Below are 24,512 nucleotides of genomic sequence, written 5' to 3'. Positions count from 1 at the left end.
TGAAAAGAAATAATAAATTAACTTTAAAAATTAAGTGTGCAACTTTATTTTTTCCCAACTTTTAATTTCAGAGCAGCTTTATATTCACGAGTCAAAAAAGTTCCCATGTATTCTACTCCCTATCATTAACATCTTGCATTGTCTGTTACCCAGAAACCATGTAAATTCCTCCAGCTTTTTAAAATCAGAGCTCTGCCTGTCCTCTCCCAGTCTCTATTCATAAACATCCTGTGTTTATGTGGAAGCCGCTCTGTAGTCTTCCTTTGGTTTTACCTTCTGCCTAGGTGCAAGAACGTCGGCTATGGATCCTTTATGTATCTGGCTTATTTCACACAATGTGATGTATTCGAGTTCCATCCCTTTTGCTGCAAATGTCAGCAATTCTCCTTTGCTTCTTTTGGGTCTCCAATTTAACTTTTTTTTAACGTTATAACTATACCAGCTTATTTCTGGTTTCCATTTGTATATAAATACATTTTTTCCAGCTAGTCTTATAGTCTGTGTGGAATTTGACCAGTGAAGTAAACTTCATATAGGTAGTATATAGTTGGATTTATTGAAAGCAAGACTAGAGAGAGAGAGAGAAATGGACTAATTCACTCCCAAAATGACCACGTCGGCAGAGGCTGAGTAAGGGTGAAGCCAGTTGCTTGCAGCTCTGTGACCCATGCTGCTGTCAAGGACTTACGAACCTAGGTCACCTTCTCTTGCTTTCTCTGCCACATAATTTGGGTGTTGTTTCTGAAATGGAACAACAGAGACTTGAACTAGCTTATCGAGATGACAATGCAGATCCAGGATCTTGTTGTTTTAAAATTCATTCAGCCAGTGTATATCTTTTAACGGAGAAGTTTAATCTACTCGCATCAGAGGTTAATACTGATCGTTGAGCCAGTCATTATGTTGGTTGGTTACTGATTGTGTCTGCTCTGTTAGCGAATTTCCTTTTTTTCACATTTTATTACTATTATTATCATTTTATGATACAGTTCCATAGATCATGCGATTTCCCTTATCCCAGCCCCAATCCCTCCCCCCACCCCTGGCTAGTTCCTCTATATCATTAACACAGTATAGTTCCTCATACACAGTCATATGTTCATCATTGCAGGCATGGACAATGGCAGAGTCCAGAATCCTATTGCCAAGATATAGTGAATAGTTTCATTGTAAGTCCATCTTTGTCTGGAAGTAGAAATGCATACTACATTGTATCCTCACATCTGGATGTTAGTCTCCATTTCACAGCTATTATACATTCCCTTAAATGGAAAGTCATGATACAAAATCAACAATAGAAAGAAAAATAGAAATTTACAATGCCATGAAGTTATATAACATGCTGCTAGATATGACAGTCTCCATTACACAGCTACTATACATGCCCTTAAATGAAGAGCCACAAACAAAATCAAAAACAGGAAGAAGCTAACAACACCAAGAAGTTAAATAACATGCTACTAAATGACTAACATGTAGCTGAAGAAATGAAAATCAAGAACATTCTTGAAGAAAATGATGCTACTGTATGATCTACGAATCACTGAATGATTTAATCAGAAGAAAGTGTTTTGAAGAGATGAAACCAACGGAAAACAACAAAAATCATGTAATATAGTTTTCGCTGATTTTTGTTGGTGAAATGTGTCTCTTCTAGACAACAAATAGATGGGTTTTGCTTTTTAATCCAGTCTGCTAATCTATGATGTTTATTTGAGCTTAAGCCATTTACATTCAGGGTTAATATGTATGGATGGTACTTTGGTCCTGTCATTTTAGGAGTGGGTTGTTCATTGGTTTAGTCTTCTGTTGTCATTTTACTGGAATGTTCTTCCTGTTTGCCTTTGGTTTTGGTGTGTGCTATTCTTCTTCTCTGTCAAGAGAACATCTTGAAGTATCATTTGTAGGGCAGGTTTGAAAGAGGCAAATTCTTTTAACTTTTCTTTACTGTGGACAATTTTATTTCATTTTCAAAGAAAAAAAAGAAAGTTTTGCTGGATATCTCATCCTAGGACAACAATTTTTTTTTTCTTTTAGAATCTGGAATATGTCACACCATTCTCTTCTTGCCTGTAGAGTTTATGTGAGAGATCTCCTGTTAGCTTAATTGGCATTCCTTTATATGTCAATTGATGTTTTCATGTGCACATTTAAGGATCTTTTCCTTATGTTAGATTGAAGCGAGCTTGATGATCATGTGTCTTGGTGAAGATCGCTTTTGTTAACCCTGTTGGGAGTTCTGTGCCCCTCCTGGATCTTGTTTCCCAATTCTTTCTTTAGATTAGGGAAATTTTCCTTTATTATTTCATTAAATACACTTGCAAACTCAGCTTCTCTTTCTGCACCTTCCGGGACTCCCATAACTCTTATATTTGACCTCTTCATAGTGTCTTTCAATTCTTGAATACTTTTGGCCTCATCCAGCTCTGCTTCCAGCTTTTGTTTGCTTCTCCCTGATGACAGGAAGTATCTTCCAATTCTGAGATTCTTTGTTCTGCTTGCTTCATTCTACTTTGGAGACTCTCCACTGAACTTTTAATTTGCTCTACTGTGTTCTTAACTTCTGATATATCAGCCTTGGTTTGATACATTGCTTCCTTAAATTCTTTAAACTCTTGTATGTGCTTCTCATTGTTGATCAGAAGCTTTAAAATGAGTTTTCTGAATTCTGTGTCCCCCATTTTCTTGATGTCTTCCTCAGTTAACTCTGAGGTTAGCAAAGGCTTTTGTGCTTTTGCAGGGGAGTTTTCAGTAATATTCATTGTGCCTTTGTCTCTTCTTTTGCTCTTCATCATTGTACTTCTGGCTAACAGAGTCTTCTCCTTGGGGCAGGTTTCTAAGCTCTGTCACCCACAGGTCTACAGTTCAATTTTACTTCTTGCAGTTGGTGCACAACTCTTTGCTTGTAGCCAATTCTGCCACTCCCTCCAGCAAGTTCTAGGTCTGGGTTCTTATGTTAGATTTCTACCAAGAACTCCATAGACCCAAGAACTGGCTCACCACTCTCCACCTCCTGTGATGCCATGCTGAGGTTGCATTGTTGGCTCTGCAACCTTTCTCCCACTTTCGGTTGGAGCAGGTCCCAGGATTAGGGAGACATCAGGTGTCCTATATAGCTAGGTTGTTGGTGGCACTGATCTTGCCGGAACCTGTTGGAGGTTAGGTTTGGGTGCAACACGGACCTATTTTGACATGTGCTAGCCTACAGTCAGTATTATTTTCCTGCGGGACCCGTGCAATCCAAGGAACTCAGTGAGTTCTCACGAGCTCAGCACATGTGCAGTTCACTGTTGTCCCCTGCAGTCCTAAAGCGTTTGCCACAGTGTACAAAATGGTGCCTGACAAACCACTACTAGAGTTCTTGATCTGCTTGCCATCAGGTCTGAGTGCTACCCAGACCTGCCCCGGGTGGAACCTGTAGAATGCCACACTGATGTAGTTCACTGAGTCAGAACTGAGTTCCCTCCCAGCTCAGCGTATGCTCAGTCCTTTCCCTTGCCTTTGCCTCCTTAAGCAGCATGGCATCCAATTCAGCTTGTTGGGGGCTGTGAAATCCATGTTGTTCTCGCACTGCATGTCTGGGATCTGCTGCTCTGTCTCTGCTCCTGGTCAAGTCAAACGGACCAGCAGGATGGACGGTTCTTTGTCTGGGTTCACCTCCCAAGCTCCCAGTGAAAGTCCCTTCCCACCTGGTTGCTGGTGGAGTTTCGTTTGCTGGTGGAGTTCAGATCACCGTTAGCTGAATGCTGCTGGAGTATCAGTCACTGCAACACCACACCGTTGTGTCTGCTGCTTTCCTGTGTCTGTCAGTCTCCACGTACTCATCTGCTGTTGTTCTGTCCTCTTCTATTTCCTGCAATGTGTCCTCTCTGCTTCATCCTGGTTAAATGTTTCTCCATCCATTTAAACGTGTCCTTACCCTGTTGCACCATCTTGATTCTCAACTTTATTTCAAGTTGAAATAAATTACAATGTTTCTAACTGCTATTCAAATACACAGAACAATAAATTTAGAATCATAATGCTTAAAACTAACTCTATAACTTTTAATTTTATTAACATGAAAGCCAAGCTCCAGAATTTCAATAACAGAATCTCATCGCAACAGAATATGGGGCAAAAAACAATGAAATATAATGCAAGACTGTATAATTGCAAGGTAATCTAAATTTGCATTATTTCAGTTTTAAAAAGAATTAGATCAAGAAAAATTTACAATATTTTTATATTCTGCTTTTTCCTCAAAATATTGTTGGTTTCTGACACTAGGGTATTCTTTTTTACTTAGGAAGCCACTTCAGTGTTACTGAAAGGGAATTGGCATAACAGTCAAAAACCCTAATTTCTGAACCTAATTGTGTCACTTTTCAATAGTAAGTTTAGAGACCTACATTTGCTCTAAGCTCGGTGAGTTTCATTTGTTTTCTCTGTATCCCCAGTGCCTAAATCAGCAGCTGGTTTGGCAAATATTTGCTAACTTAATGCATGAATGATGAAAGAAGCCAAAACCATCATAGACAGGACAATACCCTGGCACCATTTGTGTCATCTTTTAGGCAGTAATTCATGGAGTCATCCCATTTAAACTGTAAACTTAGCAATAGCACTAGACACAAAGAAAGAATTCAGGAACAATTTATAAAAGTGGATGGGAGAAGTTGAAAATATTCCAAAAGAGCATGCCAATAATATTAGCAGAGAGAAATCTTGAAAGAATTCAGCTTCATACACAGAATTTAATTTCGCAAGCGAGCAAGATTAAGGAAATATATTTGGTTTTCTTTTGACTAGAAATATTGGTCTCTTGATGTCCAAACCTGTGTTTTAGCAAAGATAAGACAGTTCAGAATTTCATTTAATGACTATCCAAAGAGATATGTACTTGCCCTTTCTCTCAAAAAGTGCAGGCAACCCTCTTGCACGCCTTTCACAGTTGGGAGGTAGGTAGCCTTCAGAACAATGACATTGATTCAGAGAAGTGCACACCTAGGATAATGTTACAACTTTAATTAGTAAGGTGGTTTTTACACAGAAACTGAAATTGTAATGGATCATCTCAATTCCCTTTGTGTCTCAACCTAGTGTTGACTTTGTTTATGTAGATTATGTAACAATCTACAAACTCAGTGCTTGGTTCTTAAAGTAGAATACACTTTAAAAAGACACAAAGGGAATAAAAGAATCTAACAGCTGAGGTTCACAATATGTGGATTAACAAATGTAACACTTCCCAATGACTGCTACAAATTTCTTGCACACTTTCCAAAACGCATAAAACCAAAATCCACCTGGAAATGTGATTCCTTCTGTGATGTGTGCTGGAGACAGCTGCACCAGCTCGCAGGGCCAACCATGGACAGTTCTCATGTCACATTCAGTGAGTCTGTGTCGGTTTCTTGATGATGAAGCTTATAGCCTTACCTATAATTCTTGTTAGATAGTCACAATACAACATTGGATATTGCTGAGCCAGTTGTAAGCTGGGAGCCTGGAGCTTCTTCTCAGTCTCCCACATGGGTACAGGGGCTCAAGAATCTGTACTACACCCTGGCCCAGTAGGACATTCTTTGAACATAGTCATACTCTCTGGTGAAACAAATGTTCACAATCTACTACTATGCTTGACCAAGTTCTTGAACCAGGCTTTTCCTTTTCTTTCTTTCTTTTCTTTCTTGTTTTTTTTTTTTGTTTGTTTGTTTCTGCAAGAAGCCCTCTCTCTTATATGAAAAGTGTTATTGGGAAATCAAGATCTGGATTGTGGGCTTTTTGGCAACCATGAATGCAAACTATAGTAAAAATTAACAGGATACACAAAGGAGAAAGAGAAGACAGTCATTACAGAAAGCTCCCAAAACACCAGGTAAATCATGAGAGGAAGAGATAACAAACTTACAAGAGACAATCAATAAGTAATCAACAGTGTCCTGCGTAGAAACTGAATGAACACACTGCATTATAGTGCTAGAGAGTAAACTCAAGTACAGGACAGAGGGAAATCTTATGGTGTCTCTTCCGTTTGCGCAATGACTCCTATGAATGAGTTTGTAAGAGCTAACCAAGAGCACCCAAGCCATGTGGGAAGATCAACCAAATACACAAGTTAGTAGTACCCTTGGACCATCATTCCCACAGCATATTACCCCAAATACCTGGAAGTACTATATTATAAACGTGAGAAAATAAAAGCTTTATAAGGACATTTTTTTTCAATGCAGGAGACAGGTTTTAAGGATGGAAAAACAAAAGGTTATGATAGAGTCTTGGATCTGGCCCAATTTTCATTGCATGTATCCGTAGGCGTACATAATGCATTCCCATGTGCATGGCATAACTTTGCAAAGTTCATTTTTGTTAAGAGTTTATAACACACAATTACTGATGATTATTTTTATCACCATCTTTCCATTTTGTAAAAAGCTCTTATTTTTATTTCTTTGAGTGTTGGGAAAGAACTGAAATGTCTACAATAAATGACACTGGACCTGGTCAACATGAGGAGCCCAGAACTCAAGTGCTGGGTCCATCATTTGCTAAATCCCCGGACATGTCTTGGTTAGATGCTAGACTGGAGAGTTCGATGGGAATTCTAACCTAGTAACCCTGATATGGGATACTGGCATCTTAAGTAACAGCTTAACTTCTGTGCCAAAAGCCCACAATCTAGCTCTTGATTTCTAAATATCAGTTTACACTTAAAAATACAGAGAATAAGCACTTCTTGCAAAAAAGGTTCACCCTGGCATAGTAAAAACTTGGGAATATGAACTCACCAGCTGGCTAAAGCATTTCCTCTTCCCACTGAATGTACCTGGAGCATTCCACCACAACAGGTCTCCACTGCTCCATTTCTAGTCCAGCTCCCTGTTTGAGCATTGCAATAACAGTAGAAGATGCCTCAAGCCCTTGGGACCTTGCACTCAGATAGGACACCTAGAGGAAGTTCCTGGCTCCCAACCTCAGATCAGCTCAGCTCTGGCCATTGCAGCCCTTTGGGGAGTGAAACTACAAATGGGAGATCTCTATGTGTGTGTCTCTCTCTACAACTCTGCCTTTTAAATATAAGAAAAAATGCATTAAAAAAAGAAAAACAAATTGAATGCATCAGAGTACAATGGTGGTTACCAGAGGGAAGAAGGTGGGGTAGACAGAAGATGGAAAATTGTCAGCTAAAGGGTACAAAGTTTTACTTAGACCAGAGAACAAGTGTTAGATGTATCGCACAACAAAGTGACTATAGTCATAATAACGTATATTTCATAATGTTCCAGTGATCAGTTATAATATACCACAGCGATGAAAAATACTGTATACTATATGTTGTAATACTATGATAAATTGCATATAATAATGTAAATTTCAAATAGCTTACAAAACTAAACTTCAGATCTCACCGTAAGTATACATGATATCTCCCTATCAGTGTATAAATTTGTCTATTGAAAATATTAATAAAAATTCAAGCAATAAAATAAGAGCTAACTCACATGTGAGTGTACACTGTGTGGTTTCAAAATGACATTCTTAAAATGCCAAAAACTAAACAGACAGTAAAAAGTTTGATGGTTGCCGGGAGTTAAAGGAAAAAGGGTTCTGAACAAGCAACCAATAGGCTTTTAGGGGAGTGAAATATTTTCCATGCAGTGAAGGTAGGTATGGTGCACTGTATATTTACCAAAACCCATACAATATACAACATCAATATTGAACCCAATATAAACTACTGACTTTGGGTACTACAACGTTTCCGTTAGGATGATCAGCTATAACAAATGATAACACTTCCATGTGTGGTACTAAGATTGAGAGAGATTGCGCATATATAGAGTAAGAGGTTCTACGAAAAGCTCTGTGCTTTGCACTCAAATATTAGTGCCTACATTTGATCAAAAAATAGTCTATTTAAAAACAAACATAAAAATCAATGGCTTTTCTTGACACCCATGTGCTTGCAGATACAGATATCATAGATTAGTTTTTATCCCATTTGTGAGTAGAACTATGTATTATTGCCATATTTCATACCTTTAGGAAGCCACACACCTATAATATTTTTTTTAAGTCACTAGCATTTTAAATCTACTCAGGGTGTTCTGCAGAAGTACATATGGTTGCCATACATTTAAGCTATGGTCCAGCACACATTGTTATCCAATGAATGCGAATAAACTCCTCAGTAATCAGTGTCCAAGAGAGATGGGGTGAACATGTGCTTACTTACTCCGTGTCCATGGCACTTTCGTGCACAATGTTGCGATGCATTCTTCACAGGTCTTAGTTCTACACATATTTGGTTTACACAAATCTAATGGAAACAAAAATTCCAATTAAAAATTCTGTCAAAATAACAAAAATTATTGTATAATCTAAAATAGTAAACACTTAATGTGATCAATTTTGTTAAAATTACTACTTTTGTTTGACGTAATAAACTTTAAAAAATAACACTTTAATTAAAGATATGTTAAAATTTCCTTCTTGGCCAATATGTTATTTTAAAATGTGCTTTTTTTAGGGCTCGGCGCAGTGGCGCAGTGGTTAAGGTCCTCGCCTTGCACACCGGGATCCCATATGGGCGCCAGTTCTATCCCGGCAGCCCCATTTCCCTTCCAGCTCCCTGCCTGTGGCCTGGGAAAGCAGTAGAGGATGGCCCAAAGCTTTGGGATCCTGCACCCGCGTGGGAGACACGGAAGAGGCTCCTGGCTTCGGATTGGCATAGCATCGGCCGTTGTGCTCACTTGGGGAGTGAATCATCAGACGGAAGATCTTCCTCTCTGTCTCTCCTCTCTGTATATCCGCCTTTCCAATAAATAAATAATAAAAACAAATCTTTAAAAAAAAATGTGCTTTTTAAGTGTCCAAGTTTTTCAGGATTTTCCAGATGACCCTAACCTATGGAGCATCACTGATAAAGATGAATTAATGTAGGTATTCCCACTGGAAAAATGGACCACTTTGTCACAGATTGTGGGTTGCAGCGGGAGAGGTTTCAGGGAGTATGTCTGACAAGGAGTATATGGAAACATTGTATTGTCACTAAATTTGGCTATGAATCTGCAATTGAACAATATTATGTTTAGACGTGGTCAGGGTAGCTAGTGGAGAAAGTAAAACCACTTTTCCTTACAATACCATGAAACCTAAAAACTGCTCCTCAACACACGGTTTCAAAAAATGCATTCACTGTCCTGACAAAAATTGTGCACTAAAAGATGAGCATTTTATTTTTAAAAAATATTTATTGATTTTATTGGAAAGGCAGATATACAGAGAGCCACTAGGCTACTGCACCAAAGACAAAAAGATAATCATTTTAACACAATCATGGCACATATTTTTTTATTACAACATAAAGGGGCTTAGTTAGTGTTTAAATGTCCATTTTGGAAGACATATTCCATGTGAGAGAACCTGAATCAAACCACAGCTATCCACTTGATTTACCTTATTACTGATGCTTATCCTGTGTAGTCCTTGGAGCCCTCTCACTTATGTCAGAGCTCCACACTGAGTTCCAGGTTTCCGGCTTTGACCTGGCCCAGCCCTAGCTCTTTTATGAATTTTGAGAATGAACTGGAGGGTGGAAAAGGTCTTTCTTCCTCTCTCTTTCCCTCTCTCTCCCCATTCCAAATCAAATTTAAAAAATAAGAACTAAAAATTAAAATCTGAGATACTGTTTGTTTATTATGAAACCTACCATATTGACATAATTCTTTTAACTTTAAAGGTATGGTAAGCAGAAATGGCATTTAATACAGTGGTTAAGAATGCTTTGGTTTGGCACAATAGCCTAGAGCCTGAAGTCCTTGCCTTATACAAGCCAGGATGTCATACTGGTGCTGGTCCTAATACCACGGCCCCACTTCCCGCCAATCTCTCTGTCTGTGGCCTGGGAAAGCAATGGAGGACAGCCCAAAGCCTGAGGACCCTGCACTTGTGTGGGAGACCCAGAAAAGGTTCCTGACTCCAGCCATTGAGGGAGTTCATTGGGGGGGTGAATCAGCAGATGGAAGATCTTCATGTCTCTCCTCCTTGCTATAAACTTGACTGTCCAATAAAAATAAATAAATCTTTAAAAAAAAAAAAAAGAAGAAAAGAATGCTTTGGTTTGAGTCCCAGCTTCAGTCTTGACTCCTGCTTCTTGCTAGTATACACCCTGGGAGGCAGCAGGTGTTTCTTCAAATGAACTAGGACTCTGCCACCCATACGGAAAATGTGGAATGAGTTGCTGAGTTTGTGGAATAAACTAGGAATGAGCTTTATTTATTCCAATTTTTTTCCAGATTTCAACTGGTTTCAGAGATATCAAAATTATAGTAGAAATGATAAGAGCTGCAGCGTACTTAGCACTGACTGTGTGCTCCAGAGTAAATGCTATTATCGTCCACTTTGATACTAAGTAGCCTCATAAAAGATTGGCTCTTATGATGGACATAGTCATAGAATACTAAGAAGGATTCCTTCCTTCTCTGAGAAAAACAAGGACTCTCTATGCTATGAAGTTCTTAACCTCATAGTACTTCAACACCTCTTCTCTCCCTGTTTTGTACCCAAAAAGGTTGGCGTTTCCTTAATTTTATCAAAATTTTGTAATACATTCCCAGTATCCTCTTTCTGTTCAGCTTGTCCTTGGAGGACAAAATGAAAACCTTTAAGTTGCCATCTAGAGAGCAGATGCGCCATGTAAGGTTACAGGACACCAGAAATGAATTTAAATTTGGTGCATAAATGAAAATAGTTACTAAGGCACAAGTAAAAGTAGATACTTTAAGATGTACTTTAAATCGTTTACCCGCTGGTCATCACATATAAAGCCATTTCTGATCTGCAGTGGATCTGAAGGTAAGCCAAGAGCACTGTAGTCTATAGTGACACATACGTCATCTCCTACAAAAGCATAAATCACAGAAGCATTTTCTAGATAAAAAGGAGTTTTAGAAGGGTAAGTACAAACTAGTCGTCCGCACATGGCATTCCTGCAAATAAAACAAATACAGATATGTACATTGATTGATCATTTGCTAGGAATGACTTATAATTGATTCCTTTGCTTACAGAAAATCACTCTCAATTAATTCACTTAGGGAAAATGCAAAATTTGGAACTAGGACTCAAAGGGAAAAATACATAAAACCCTTTATCTGTGTTCCCAAAGTATTAGTAATTTCAATACGTTTTTCAGGTGCACAACTGTTGGGGAAGACAGCGGCATTTTCTCAAAGATCTGAAAATTGATCTATTATCTAATGGAGCCATCCCACTCCTGAGAATTTACCCAAATGAAATTTATCAGTGAAATTGGTATATAACAAAGCTCTCTGTGCTCTCATGTTTTCAGTACCTCAATCCACAATAGCTAGATATGGAGTCTATGCAAATATGTATTAACTGATGACTGGATAAAGAAGATATAATGTGTGTGAGTGTGTGTGTGTGTGAGAGAGAGAGAGAGAGAGAGAGACTGCTATTCAGTCAGTAAAAAGGAATGAATTGCTATCTTCTGAAACAAATTGTATATGCTTAGTGAAGTGAGACATACCCCAAAATGTAAATATTATCTGTGTTCTTTGATTCGTAGCTAATACATATGGTACATTTTGGGATATGTCTCACTTCACTAAGCATAAAAGTCTCCAGTAACATCAGGACAAGCAACCACTTCACTTTGGACAAGCAACGAGGTAAGTGGGGACATTCAAAAAGAGAACTGAATGAGCATGGGAAGGAAAGCTACCATTGATTTTGGCAGGTGGGGAGCTAGTGAGCAAAGAGGATCTGAGAGGTACCCTGGTCTTCATCACCCAGACCTGACACCCCATCCATGCAGGCTCCACACACCCTACTCCTGCTCTTGCATCTCCACCTCACTCCCCAGCAAACAGAAGATGCCATGATGACAATGTGTATGCTCTAGCCCACATGGAGCTAGCAGTACCCAGACTCAACCAAAATTCAAGTTCATTTGATTGCTAAAGTGCCATCCTTTAGCCTGTGAAACAATTGCCCCAGTTCCAGAGGGGGCAGCTCTTTCTTTCTCTTTAAGAGAGATTCCTCTTTTAAGTACATCCCGCTTTTCCACACACCAGGAGGGAACAGCCTTAGAAATTCCAACTGGGAGGATTATGTCTCAGTTTTGTAATTGATATATAGAACCATAATCATTATACTTTAAAATACGGTGAAATTTTACAGCCTGTAGCCCAAGAAAGATGTTGGAGATTGAAATTTGGATTTGAGATTCACTTTTATGCATAGGTTCATCTTCAAAACCACTGCAATGAATGACATTCACTGAAATAAGGGACAGAATACCCAACCCCCAAGTGAACACAGAGAACAAGGGGTGTACTATTCATATTTGTATAGCACACCTCCAATTACAGGCTCTTAAGGCGTTGTTCCTCTCTTTACCACAGTGGCCGAATCTATCAGTGTGGGAATGTATTTCATCATAGCAGGCAAATGGAGCAGTTTTTGAACCTGTCAAAGTTTAAAAATACATACTTGTATTTAAACATCTATTTGTTTTTCATCTTCATCATTTTACTCATATAACATCTTACTTTATAAAATAGCTTTATAAAAATCATACATATTTATGGGCTGTGACATTAATGATATGTCAATAGCATGCATTTACACGTATGATTGAGACAGGGGAATCATGTCCACTTCTTCAACATTATTTTATGAGTGGAGTGTAAGACTTCATTTTTCTATTGTCACACAAAAGATACAAGAAGGTATTGGACCTACAGTCACTTACTTCACTGTGTTGCAGGACACTAGCCCATTTCTTTGATCCAACTTGTTCTATATTTCCTTTATCTGTTTCTCTGCTAGTATATAACACAAAAGGCACTGTTCTTGGTTAATGCTCTTTTTTCTTCACACTCATTTACATCACCAAAGATCATATGGGGAGGAAAGGGCTCTATGAATGTACACTAAGAGAGAGCTCTGTAAAAGGTAATAGGATGACATTCTATCATATGTTTGCTTTTTCTACACCAAATCCAAATGAAGGGTTCAACCAATGGTGTTTATACGCTAAATAAATTTCAGGAATCATTTTTAGATTTTTCTTAGCAGAGGATCATCTCAGGAGCAGAATCTTCAAACATAATTGCTTTATGGATAAAAGTACATAGTAACTAGATACTTCAAAAGACTGTAAGCACAAGTCAACACTGAGCAAGTCATTTACTAATCTCTCTTCTCTAGCTCCTAAAATCAAACTTTATTTATCTAAAAGGCAGAATTACAGAGAGAGAGAAAGAGAGAGAGAGAGAGAGAGAGAGAGAGAGACCTACTACTCCCTGCTGGTACACTCTCCAAATGGCAACAATGGTCAGAGCTGATCAAATCTTACTTATCTGAAAGGTAGAGCTACAGAAAAAAGAGAAGTTCCTGCCTCCCCCTGATTCCTTTCTGCCTCCCTCCATCTCTCTCTGTGTGACCTCCAAATAAATTACACAATTCTTAAAAGTATCGATTTAGCAGAAATTTGTATATGTCTCAACTGGAATTGTATACTTAACTTTCTAAGAATTGCTTCTTTATCCACACAAGTTAGTGTAAGAATCATCATATTTACCCAGTGCGGTTAGCCTGTGGTAAGCAGTTACTCAGACAAGATCAAGTTTCAGTACTTTTCAATTTTACAATAGTTGCTAAATCATAAAGTAAAGTGTCATGTTCACACTAAGGGATTTGAAGAGGGTTGGATTCTCTTGTGGAGTTATTTAGCAGTTGATTGAGAGAATTTTCCCTCCAATGGTTTGAAACTGTCACATATTTAAGGATCTAGAGTTTTTAGTATGGTTTTGATCACAAGAAAAAATTGGTGCCCAATAAAATAGAAAAGTAAAATTAAAATGTAAGCAAAAATGCAAACAAGAAATCATATTTTTTATTTTCATATTTCTTGGTGAATTCTGGAATTAGTAGAAAGTGTCTATTTAAAGATTGTTTCTGTTGATCTTATACTATACTAGATATCGAAGAGCATTGGATAGCTCAGGGGCCCTCGGATTCTACAAATAAACTTCTCCTTGTTTATTTATATCTTTGAAAAATATTTATAGAGCCACAAGAAAAATGTCCCTAGTGTTTCGTCTCACAATCTTGTGCACAAGACATTCTATCCGCTAATGGTCTTGGAATGCAGGTGAGGAATTCCAGCTTGTTGGGCCTGGCCTGCATTCCCAGGCCATCAGCAAGGAGCTGAACTGAAGTGGAGCAGCCAGAACACGACACCAGTGTCTCGGCAGCACTCTTGGCGATGCCACAACGTAAGTGGCTGAACCTTGTCTTATATCTATATCATATAATGATCAGCACTGTTCTTTGCCATCTCAAAACATGCCTTGCTACTTCACAGAATTAGGACTACCGGAAAAAGTTTCTTGATACTATAACCAGGACTTTCGCTAGCTTTGAGTTAGAGAGAAAGTACACAGAGTAGAACTTGGCACTTGTGTCCAAGTATTTGACAGTCATTAGGCTTTACTTTTAAGGGTTTTAAATGACACAACTCTATGACTAGCAAAACACACAGATCAAATTTGAAAAAAAAAAATCTTAAACTCTCTGGTAATTAGATATGCTTATGTGGCTAAGTTCTGATTAGAAGAATATGAAGTTATTATATGAGAAATATCCATGTATGACATAAGTGGAAGCCATTTATACATATGCATTTTCATTTCTTTTCCTCCACTAAATGGGCTGGTATATAGAAACCATCGACCAATGATACCAGGGTGGGGGAAAGATGCAATAACTTCTTGAAAAATACTATACAGCAAAGCTCCCAAGCCATATTTGACCACTAAATTAGCATTGAATGTTACCAGAAAGAAATAAATTCTATATTTTAAGCTATTGCATTAGTATCCATAAAAAAAGGGATACAACTATAGTACACAAAAATAGTTCTGAAATTTACGTCCATGCGAAAGATAATGCACCAAATCCCCAAATTTGCTAGAATTAGGAAAACTGGGTTGATCCATATGGAGGTTCACACCAAACCAGAGTAGATAGGAAAACAATGGGCATTAAAGGAGCTAGCCCCACCTACCCATCCACTGCTTAAGCCCTATGATCTAGAATCCCATGGAATCAGCTGGTAACACAGACTAACCCACAGACTCATTAGAAGCAAATCATTACCGTCATGAGATCACTCACACTACATTCAGTTGTTTAGCCAGCTGTATTTCCCACTACACATTCCTGATATTAATCATGGCCCCATTGTTATGCGGCTCTACCACAGAACCATCTCAGCGAGTTGTAAAACCAACATGTTAACCTCAGATAAATTTACAGCTGGGACCACCAGCACTGTAGCTTGGTGGGAAAGCTGCCTATTGTGGTGCTGATGTTATATGAGCTCCAATTGGAGTCCTGGAGGCTCCACTTCTGATCCTGCTCCCTGCTGATGTTCCTAGGAAAGCTGTGGAGCAGGGAAAATGTCCTTGAGCTCCTGCACGCACGTGGGGGACCCAAACAAACCCGGCTTCTGGCTTTGAACTGGCCCAGTTCTGGCTACTGCAGCCATCTGAAGAATGAACCAGCAGATGAAAGAGGTCTCTGTCTCTCCCTCTCTCTCTATGTACCTCTACTTTACAAATAAATTCTTCAGAAAATGTTCAACAGCTATATTCAGTTAACCATAGTCGTTGTCTTCATTGTATCTGCCAAACTGATAAATAAACCGCCTGGAAATTAATGCCACCAAGAAATGAAAATTTAAGTATTGGCATTTGAGCACAAAAATTAACTAAACACTCTTTCTGAATATTCAGAGAAAATAACAAATGGTAGGGAATTTTCAATTTCTTATTCCCTTGTCATTATATTACCCTATATATTTTATTAAGAAATGTAGTAAGAAGATCTACATAATTAAGCCCCTATTTCATCATTTCTTATTTAAAAAAGTGATTTTAAAGCTTCTATTACTATAAAGAGGAGAGATTTCCTGTACTTCATAATACAATGATGAGATAGAAGTACTTTCTTCACTCAGTCCACTCCTTTCCATCTTTATGCATCTTTCCCTTTTAAGTTTTGAAAAATCTTATCTCAATCCACTCCATAATCACAGGCTTAATGTGCCACTAACCATAATATTTAACAAGTAGAAGGTAAAAATACAACAGTTCCATGGGGATATAACAAGGGTTACCAAAAACAATCAATCATAGGATTTTTTTTAATTTTTATACTTTCTTTGGTATTTTAGATTAATTGCCAAAGAGCAGAGAAAACACACTATATATTTTTTTGAGACTGGCTGATTTCATTAAGCTTAATGGTTCATGCTTGCACTCATTTTGCTGCATAATATAGAACTTTATTTTTCAAAGATTTATTTTTATTAGAAAGTCATACACACAGAGAGGAGGAGAGAGAAAAAGATCTTCTCTCCATTGATTCATTTCCTAAGCAGCCAGAGCTGAGCTGATCCAAAGCCAGGAGCCAGGAGCTTCTTCCGGGTCTCCCATGCAGGGTCGCAAGGCTTTGGGCCATCCTCTACCACTTTTCCAGGACACAAGCAGGGAGCTGGATGGGAAATAGGGCTGCTGGCATTAGAACCAGCACCCATAAGGGGTCTTGGCATGTGCAAGGCAAGGACTTTAATCACTAGTCCCTAGAACTTCAATTTTTTTATGGCTGAATAGTGTGTATGTACCAACTTTTCTTTAACTAGTCATCATTGATGGGCATCTGGGTGTTTCCTTGTGTTGGTTCTTGTAAACTGAGCTACAGCCAACATGGGAGCACAAATGGCTCTTTCATATGTTGATTTCATTCTGTTTGCTTAAATTTCCAAGAGTGGAATGAGTGATTGATATGCTGGGTATATTTTCAGTTTTAAGAGGAATCTCCATCCTGTCTTCCATAAAGACTGTATGAATTGATATGCCCATAGTGTGACAAGGTAGCATTTATTGTTTTTTGACTTCTGAATATTAGCCGTTCTAACTGTGGTGAAGTTAATCGTGGGTTAATTGTGGGTTTTGGTCCTATGTCTCTGATGGTTGGTGATCATGGTCATTTGTAATGTGTCCGGTGACCATTCATATTTTATCTTTCGAAAAAAAAATGCCTGTTTGGGGTCCAGTGTGTATACGTTCAGCGGAAATGAAATCAGTGTATGAAGGAGATATACATGTTCTCATATTCACTGTCTTATTACTCGCAATATCCAAGGTTTGGAAGCAATCTGTATTTCTGCCAACAGGTACGAGAGCAAAAAAAAAAAAGTAATATCCAGTTTCACCTACACGCACGTATGTGAACACACACACACACATACACACACACACACTGTGAAACACTATCCAGCCTTAGTAGAAAAGGGAATGTTGCTTTGTTTCTGACAACGTGGATGAAATTGGAGGACATTTTGCTAAGTGAATTAAGCCCCGGGGATACAGAAGGAAAATTCATCTATATAATCTTAACACTGTCAAGTCACAAAAGCAGAGAGGAGGACAGCAGCGTCCAAAGACTGAAGAACTCGTGCAAGTGGAAACGCTGCCCAAGAGCTTCACAAACTCAGTGAAGCAAAACGAGTAATTTCAAGGGATTTCAACAAGACATCTTGATGGACTAATGACTCATCAGGCCACGCTCACACAGAACTGTGGTGTCAGGCACTTGGTGTTTTTATTTTTTTGGAGTATGCTTAGACTCACCATGGCCACGGTGAGCCATAAATCAGACCTAGAATTGTAGCCGAGCGCCTCGATGTACCTCCTCCACCCTCATAATGATGAGCCGGGACATTCGTTCCATGTGCTCTAAGATATGACAGTTGTCACTACCAAAATTCACTTGAACTTTACCACGCCTAAGCTAGTTAGACATTAAGTCAATGGTTACAGGACATAATTACTTTATAATACGCATACGTATGAGTACACCTGTATGTGTACATGTAACTCATGTCCACATTCCCTGATTATATCAACAAACCCTCCCTATCCCCAACCTAAATCACGCTAATGAACCCCCGTTAACTTACAGGAATTGTCCATATAAGCTTAATGTCTTGCCAAACGCCAAAAACAAGACTCTTACACAGTATCAGGAACTTAAGATATGAAACTAATTCAATTAGAAGTTTAACTATACAAGTGTAAAGTTACTACAGAAGTGACTATAGCACGCAATACATACAGCATCACATGAAATTTGCTATGTGGATAGGTCTTGAGGTTTGTTTGTTTGTTTTTTTTAGAAAATGGAAACCACATAAGGTGGTAAATTTCCTTAAATGGGGTGAGTGTTTCACAATGCCTTTGTATATTAAGGAATCACAACTTTTAATTTTTCAATGATAGACAGATGTAACAAAAGGTATTACCTTCTCCAAATATTGACTCACAGTGTCCATCACCGTTGTAGCACCTTCCTCCGTGACAAATTCGCTTGCCATTTAGGCATGGATTTCCATTGTGCAAAGTTATGTCGGGTGGACAGTTTGCTGCTGTTCCACTGCAGTACTCGGGGAGATCACACTCAGGGTGTGCCTGAGGCCGGCACAGGTAATCAACCCCCCTAAACTAGAACACATTAAAATGCAAAATACAGTGTGACAAAGATGTTGTGCTTTCCAGTATTTATTGAATAGCTATGTCAGCCCTTTATATCTTGACTTGTTCACTCACTAGTATTAGGAACTGTTCGGAAAATTCATGTTTAAATTGTTATCAACAAAAATTAGGAGATAAGGCATATGAAAAGGCAGGATAGCACAAATGCAACATCACAGCTTGTGTTATTTGTATGTTCAATCACGAGGAGATATCACGGGGAATCCTCCCTTTACGCAAGAGCAGAGACATGTACTGCAATGTAACTTCACTTTCTGATACGTTCATGTCCATTACGTAGCTCATCTATGAGAATATGTGCATCTCCCTGATGACATACACAACTATTTAGTTTGCATTTTGCATGTACTGTCTCCAGTCATATGATATTTGTCCCTTTGAAACTGGCTAATTTCACTAAGAACAATGGTCTCCATTTGGGATTATTTCATTGCAAAGGAAACAGTGAATTACACATTGGAAGTAGGATAGTAGATTTCCTACGTTTGCCTACACCTACAATGCCAAAATATACTTAAATAACAGAAATCTAAACTTTCAACTGTTACTAAAGGGTTATTCTACACTGATAATACCGCGGGAGAGTCGAGGGAGAGCAAAACAGGAAGGTAAGAAGGGGAGGTGGAAGGCAGAACACCTGCAAAACCGTGTCATGGCAAAGACAGGAACAAAGAGAGGAAAGACCACATTTACGTCTAGAAAATCGCTACTTTTGAGTGAACACACTGTAATCTACCCTGTTTCCAAATCCTATTAAACTCAAAATTATACAACAAATGGCATAGACTTGAGTGACCAGCAGGGTGGCAGAGAAGGCTAACCTTCCAACTGTGATGTCGGCACTGTTCATACTCGCTGCTGCCCCACCTCCAATCCAGCTCCCCATTAGGCTGCGTGGAGGATGACCCCTAAGCCCCTGCACCCACGTGGGAGATCTCGAAGAAGCTCCTGGTTCCTGGCCTCTGATCAGCTTAGCTGCAAGCAACTGTGGCCACTGGGGACTGAACCAGCAGAAGGAAGATCTGTTTCTTTGTCTGTCTCTTCTATCTTTGAAAAAAATCCTTCAAATAAATGCATAAATCTTTAAAAAAAAAAAAAAAGGAAGAAAACAAAAAAGGCCTGAACAGCAAAGATTCAAAAAAATCAGAAATCCAGTTCTGTTTATTGTCATTTCCTTGTTTAAACAGTAACTGATTTTAATTACAGCTAAGTCCAAGTGTTCTAGATTATCCCACACCTAACTTATTACATATTTAGAAAGTGTTAATAAGTAAATATAAATCTTACATGGCACTGGAAGCAGCAATCTCCTGACTCACACTGCAATCCATCCTTCAGTCTGCAAGTTTGATGATTGCAACAACTGTCAGGTCCGCATTGCTATTCATGAGCAGAATGGACAAACAAAAGGCATTGTTACAACCATGTAAACTTTAGTACCAACTGCACTTGGTGGGCTTAAAGTCAACTCCCTCGCCACCACCTACACTTGCTTTCTCATCCAACTAGAAAACTGGAAACAAACAACACACACACACACACACACACACACACACACACACAGAGTATTTTTTTCCCATAAACTGGATACCTGGCAAGTCTCTCTGGAAAAGGAACAAATGTAATCAGCACTCAGTCGCTAGCTTCCCCTTACAGGTATTTCACCAGGCAGTGTGATGGTTTCACTGCCTTGAAATGACAGATGACGCCCAAGTCACTGCATTCATGGGATGGATGATTGTGAAACAGTGAGCCACTACAAGAAGAGGTCAGAATTCCTCAAACTGGTCATCATTATATGTATGTTTTTATTTTTTAAGATTTATTTATTTTTCTCAGGAAGTGAGATTTACAGAGAGAAGGAGACACAGAAAGATCTTCCATCCGCTGGTTCACTCCCCAAGCAGCCGAAACAGCTTGAGCTAAACTGAAGCCAGGAGTTTCCTCCAGGTCTCTCATGCAGGTGCAGTGTTTCAGGGCTTTGGGCCATCCTCTGCTGCTTTTCCAGGCCACAAGCAGGAAGCTAGATGGGAAGCAGGGCATCTGGGACACAAACCAGTGCCCACATGAAATCCTGGTGCTTGCAATGTGATGATTTAGCCCCTGAGCCCTTTACTGCATGGGTTAAAGATATCCTAGACCTGTGGTAAAAGTTAGAACTGAAGAGACTTATTGAAAACTATTAAAGCAGAAATAAAGGCATAGAACACGCGAAAATACAACTGCCATGAACTGTGGGACAATATTATGCAGTCTGATGTATGTATAAGTGCAGATTCAAAATGGGGTGGGGATGGTTTTGTAGAGAATTTAATGCAAAGAAATATTTGCTATTTTCTCCAAATTTGGAAGTAAACTAAGAACCTATAGTCTCGCCATGTTCATCTAACCTCAAGGTGGACAAATATAAATAGAAGCACATATATGCACTTCATATTCAAGTAGAAAATTAAATCACTTAATGTTCAAGAACATAAGGGTATGACTGGACACAATGACTCAGTGGCTAAAATTTCACATTGTGAGTATCAGGATCCCATATGTATACTGGTTCATGTCCCAACTGCTCCACTTCCCACCCAGCTCCCAGCTTGTGGCCTGGGAAAGCAGTCGAGGACGGCCCAAAGCCATGGGACCCTGCACCTGCGTCTTCAGATCAGTTCAGCTCCAGCCATTAGGCCACTTGGGGAGTGAACCAGCGGATGGAAGATCTCTCTGTTTCTCCTTCTGACTGTGTATGCTGTCTCTATCATCATTCTCTTAAAAAGGCAAACGAATGTTCCCTCATCATTGATGGTGGCCCTTGAGTTAAAGAAGCCAAGTTTGATGCTTTTTGATTGAGACTATGATATTTCCGGTTTAATACTCCCATTATGCCGACTTTCAAAAGTGAAATACCATAGCTGATGGATACAAGGGTCATAAATGACACAGTACTCCACTCCATTCTACTGTACCAAATTACTGTAATACCCTAGCTTAGATGCCTGAGGAATCACCCAGTTCAGAGTCCTAAACTTGAAAGATATCGTCTTCTGTATTGCATTAGGCAATAACCTTTCAAATAAAATTAGAAAGCTCCAAATACAAAATTCATTCTGCAATTTGTAGATGATATCCTTATCTGAAACACCTCTAAGGAATACTTGGATAAAAGTACCACTCAGGTCTTCAATGTAAAGGTGTTAAGCTTTTCCTCATGAAAAGCACAAATCTACAAATAGAAGAAAAAGCTTGGTGTATGTCCTGACAAAAGAAACGTTTCCCTCATATTTTTATTATAAGGTAACTTTATTACAGGCAGTTCTACCACAGAAAAAAATAAATATCGAAGCACACCTCTGGAAGTTTTGAGCCATTTTCAAGTTCTGTTTTCCAGGATTTAGATTGACAGCTTAAGCCTGCATGAAGCCATTCTCACCCTGACACACTGGAGTTGCAGAACAAGCAATGGGATACCAACATGCATTCCTGCACTGCTCCCTTTGATAAGCCCTCCATCCCATTTGTGGCTTGGTAATACATAGCGCTGGGTGACGTACCCAGAAACCAGGTGTACTTTCATAATGATAGACCAGTTTGTTGAGAAACTGGAATCACTGTGTGCTGGATAACATGGGGTTTTGAGAGCAGTCACTGTTATTACAGTGTTGGTGGAGGAAACCACCAGGTTCACTTTAGAACAATCTTGACATTCAAATTCCACATCAGATAAAAGGATTGCAGAGATTACATCAATTGGAAGCAGGAGGGAATCTTACTAAATACCAGGCTCGCTTCTCATATTTACTCAAGGTCATTCCCAAAGTAAGCCAAGCCTTCTATCCAGTTAGTCTCCTGCCATCAGAAGGTTATGAAAAGGTGTCTCGTTCTTGAGTAGAGGCCAGAGACAGGGATACTCCACGAGATCTATGCACAGTATGAATCGCTGGGAATTCCAGATACCAAATGGATCACTATGGAAGAATAGCTCTGCCAAACGGGCAGTGAAAGAAGATTCCAAGAAAAGGTTGGTGAGATTGTTGGCTAAACCTGTTCCCGCACAGTGGGAAGGAAAATTCATCACACAAAAAGTGCAGTGAAAAGAAAAGGAAATATAGCCCAAGGCGGCTAACCAACAAATTACATATATGCCTGCAGACAACTGAGGAGTTTGGCTCTGATGAAACCGAAAGCAAAGAAGACAGATCTGATTAGTATTATACAGCATGCCTTACCAGTCATCTGTCCCTACTCATATCACTCTCAAGAACATTTTGTATCAACTATTTTATAAATCAAAATTTTTCATTAGCTCTGGAAACATGTTTAACCCACTCCACCTCCCCCCCCCCGCCACTTTTGAGTGTGGATGATTTTTAAATGGTTTAAATGGATGATAGGTAAGAATTGTATCTGGGACTATTCACATTTTTATTGTACTGTCAGGACTTCCCTAGCAAGTGTTATGATAAACCCCTTGACATTCAGATTGCAGTATTGATATAAATGCCCAATCCATGCCATTGGCACCACTGTGAAGTAACGCCCTCAGGACAAGTGATGGGCAGCTGACACACTCTTCTTAAAAATTACGTATGAATATTTTAGGAGCAGATATAGATTAGAAAGATTTATTCTTACACATTTAATCTAGCCTCAAAAAGTTCTTGCGTGCCATAACCAATCTTTCTGGAGTATATTTTAAACTTGTACAAGACACTGATGCAAATGAGAACTAAAACCATGTGTTTATTCGTGAGAGTTCCTAGCTCTAAGACTTACTTGCTCAGTCCCACAATCACAGACTTCACCGGTCTCTACTTTGCCATTGCCGCACCTTGGTCTGTGTCTCTGCATTTGTGGTTTATTCCGCAGACATCTGGCACCCTCACTTGAAATGAAACTTCTCAAGTCACTCAAACTGCAGCTACTAAAGGTCTTTGCACCACTGGATGTCCTAGAGATTAATCCATAAAATGTTATTGCCATTATACAAAGCCATTATGCAAAGCCGTATTATATACATTGATTTAAAAAGTTAGAAGTTAATAAACAAAAGTGTTATTATTTTTAACACTGGTGCGGGGAGGCCAGTTAATTCTTGAAAATATCATACAATTTTGCTATAAGGCAGGTATTTGCTTTTTAAAAATATTACAAGCAACTCAGTAGAAAACATCAAAGTAACCTGATTTAAAAACAGGCACAGGCTTCCAATAGACCTTGATCCACAAAAATCAACACTCAACTGACAACACATACTTATCAACCAGATCACACTATGCTTGGTCTTGAACCTGCTCAAAGGTTTCAGAGAAACTTTGTATTTTATATGACTATATCTATATTGAATTCATCCCTCATTAAAGAAAATTCCAAAGAGTATTTCTGATGGATGTGTCACTATTGATATGCAGTAAACATCTGTAATGACAGAAGGAAGCTGACATCAATCGAGCATCCATTGTAAAATATACTTGATCATTTAACCCTTTCCACCACAAACTTCAAACTTGAGCTTGTAAATTGGCAGAACGGATGTTAAATCCTTTTTTTTTTTGTATTTTTAGAAGTGGCACATATTCATTTGCAAACATCATGAAACTTACATAGTTTTAAATTATAAATACGTTATCTAGGATGGTTAAGTGAAACTAAGATAGCATTGCGTCCCCGTTTTTTGTCGTAATAACTTTTGAGACTTATTCTTCACAACTTTCAAATATCCATAGAGCATTTACTAATCACTGTCACTGTGCTGTACACATTTGCAGATGGAATCAACCTATGTTTCCATCAACAGATAAAGAATTAAAAATATATGTAAGCATGTCTGTTTGCTCCTTTTCCAGAATATGAACATCAGCACATCTGGTGGTGCTTACATGCAGTTATGAA

The 24,512-nt window shown here is 38.8% G+C and overlaps 1 protein-coding gene across 1 annotated transcript in view; it reads right to left on the bottom strand.

Moving 5' to 3' along the window:
- Window positions 1-4,851: 4,851 nt before the first annotated feature.
- The window catches only part of LOC121149894 (disintegrin and metalloproteinase domain-containing protein 32-like), a 55,818-nt gene continuing 36,157 nt past the window's right edge, over window positions 4,852-24,512 (bottom strand). Inside the window, exons 12-18 of the mRNA XM_040970563.1 lie at window positions 23,397-23,571; window positions 19,920-20,012; window positions 18,383-18,581; window positions 12,369-12,477; window positions 10,790-10,973; window positions 8,219-8,302; window positions 4,852-4,986 (exon numbers count right to left, since the gene is read on the bottom strand). Of these exons, the coding sequence (XP_040826497.1) occupies window positions 4,852-4,986; window positions 8,219-8,302; window positions 10,790-10,973; window positions 12,369-12,477; window positions 18,383-18,581; window positions 19,920-20,012; window positions 23,397-23,571 (979 nt within the window). The remainder of the gene's footprint in view (window positions 4,987-8,218; window positions 8,303-10,789; window positions 10,974-12,368; window positions 12,478-18,382; window positions 18,582-19,919; window positions 20,013-23,396; window positions 23,572-24,512) is intronic.

This window comes from Ochotona curzoniae, unplaced genomic scaffold, assembly GCF_017591425.1.
Source record: "Ochotona curzoniae isolate NIBS_2020 unplaced genomic scaffold, NIBS_Ocur_1.0 contig_1976, whole genome shotgun sequence".
NCBI classification, from domain to species: Eukaryota; Metazoa; Chordata; class Mammalia; order Lagomorpha; family Ochotonidae; genus Ochotona; species Ochotona curzoniae.
The sequence above is the reverse complement of the archived record's forward strand: the minus strand, read 5'-3'. Positions and strand labels throughout refer to the sequence as shown.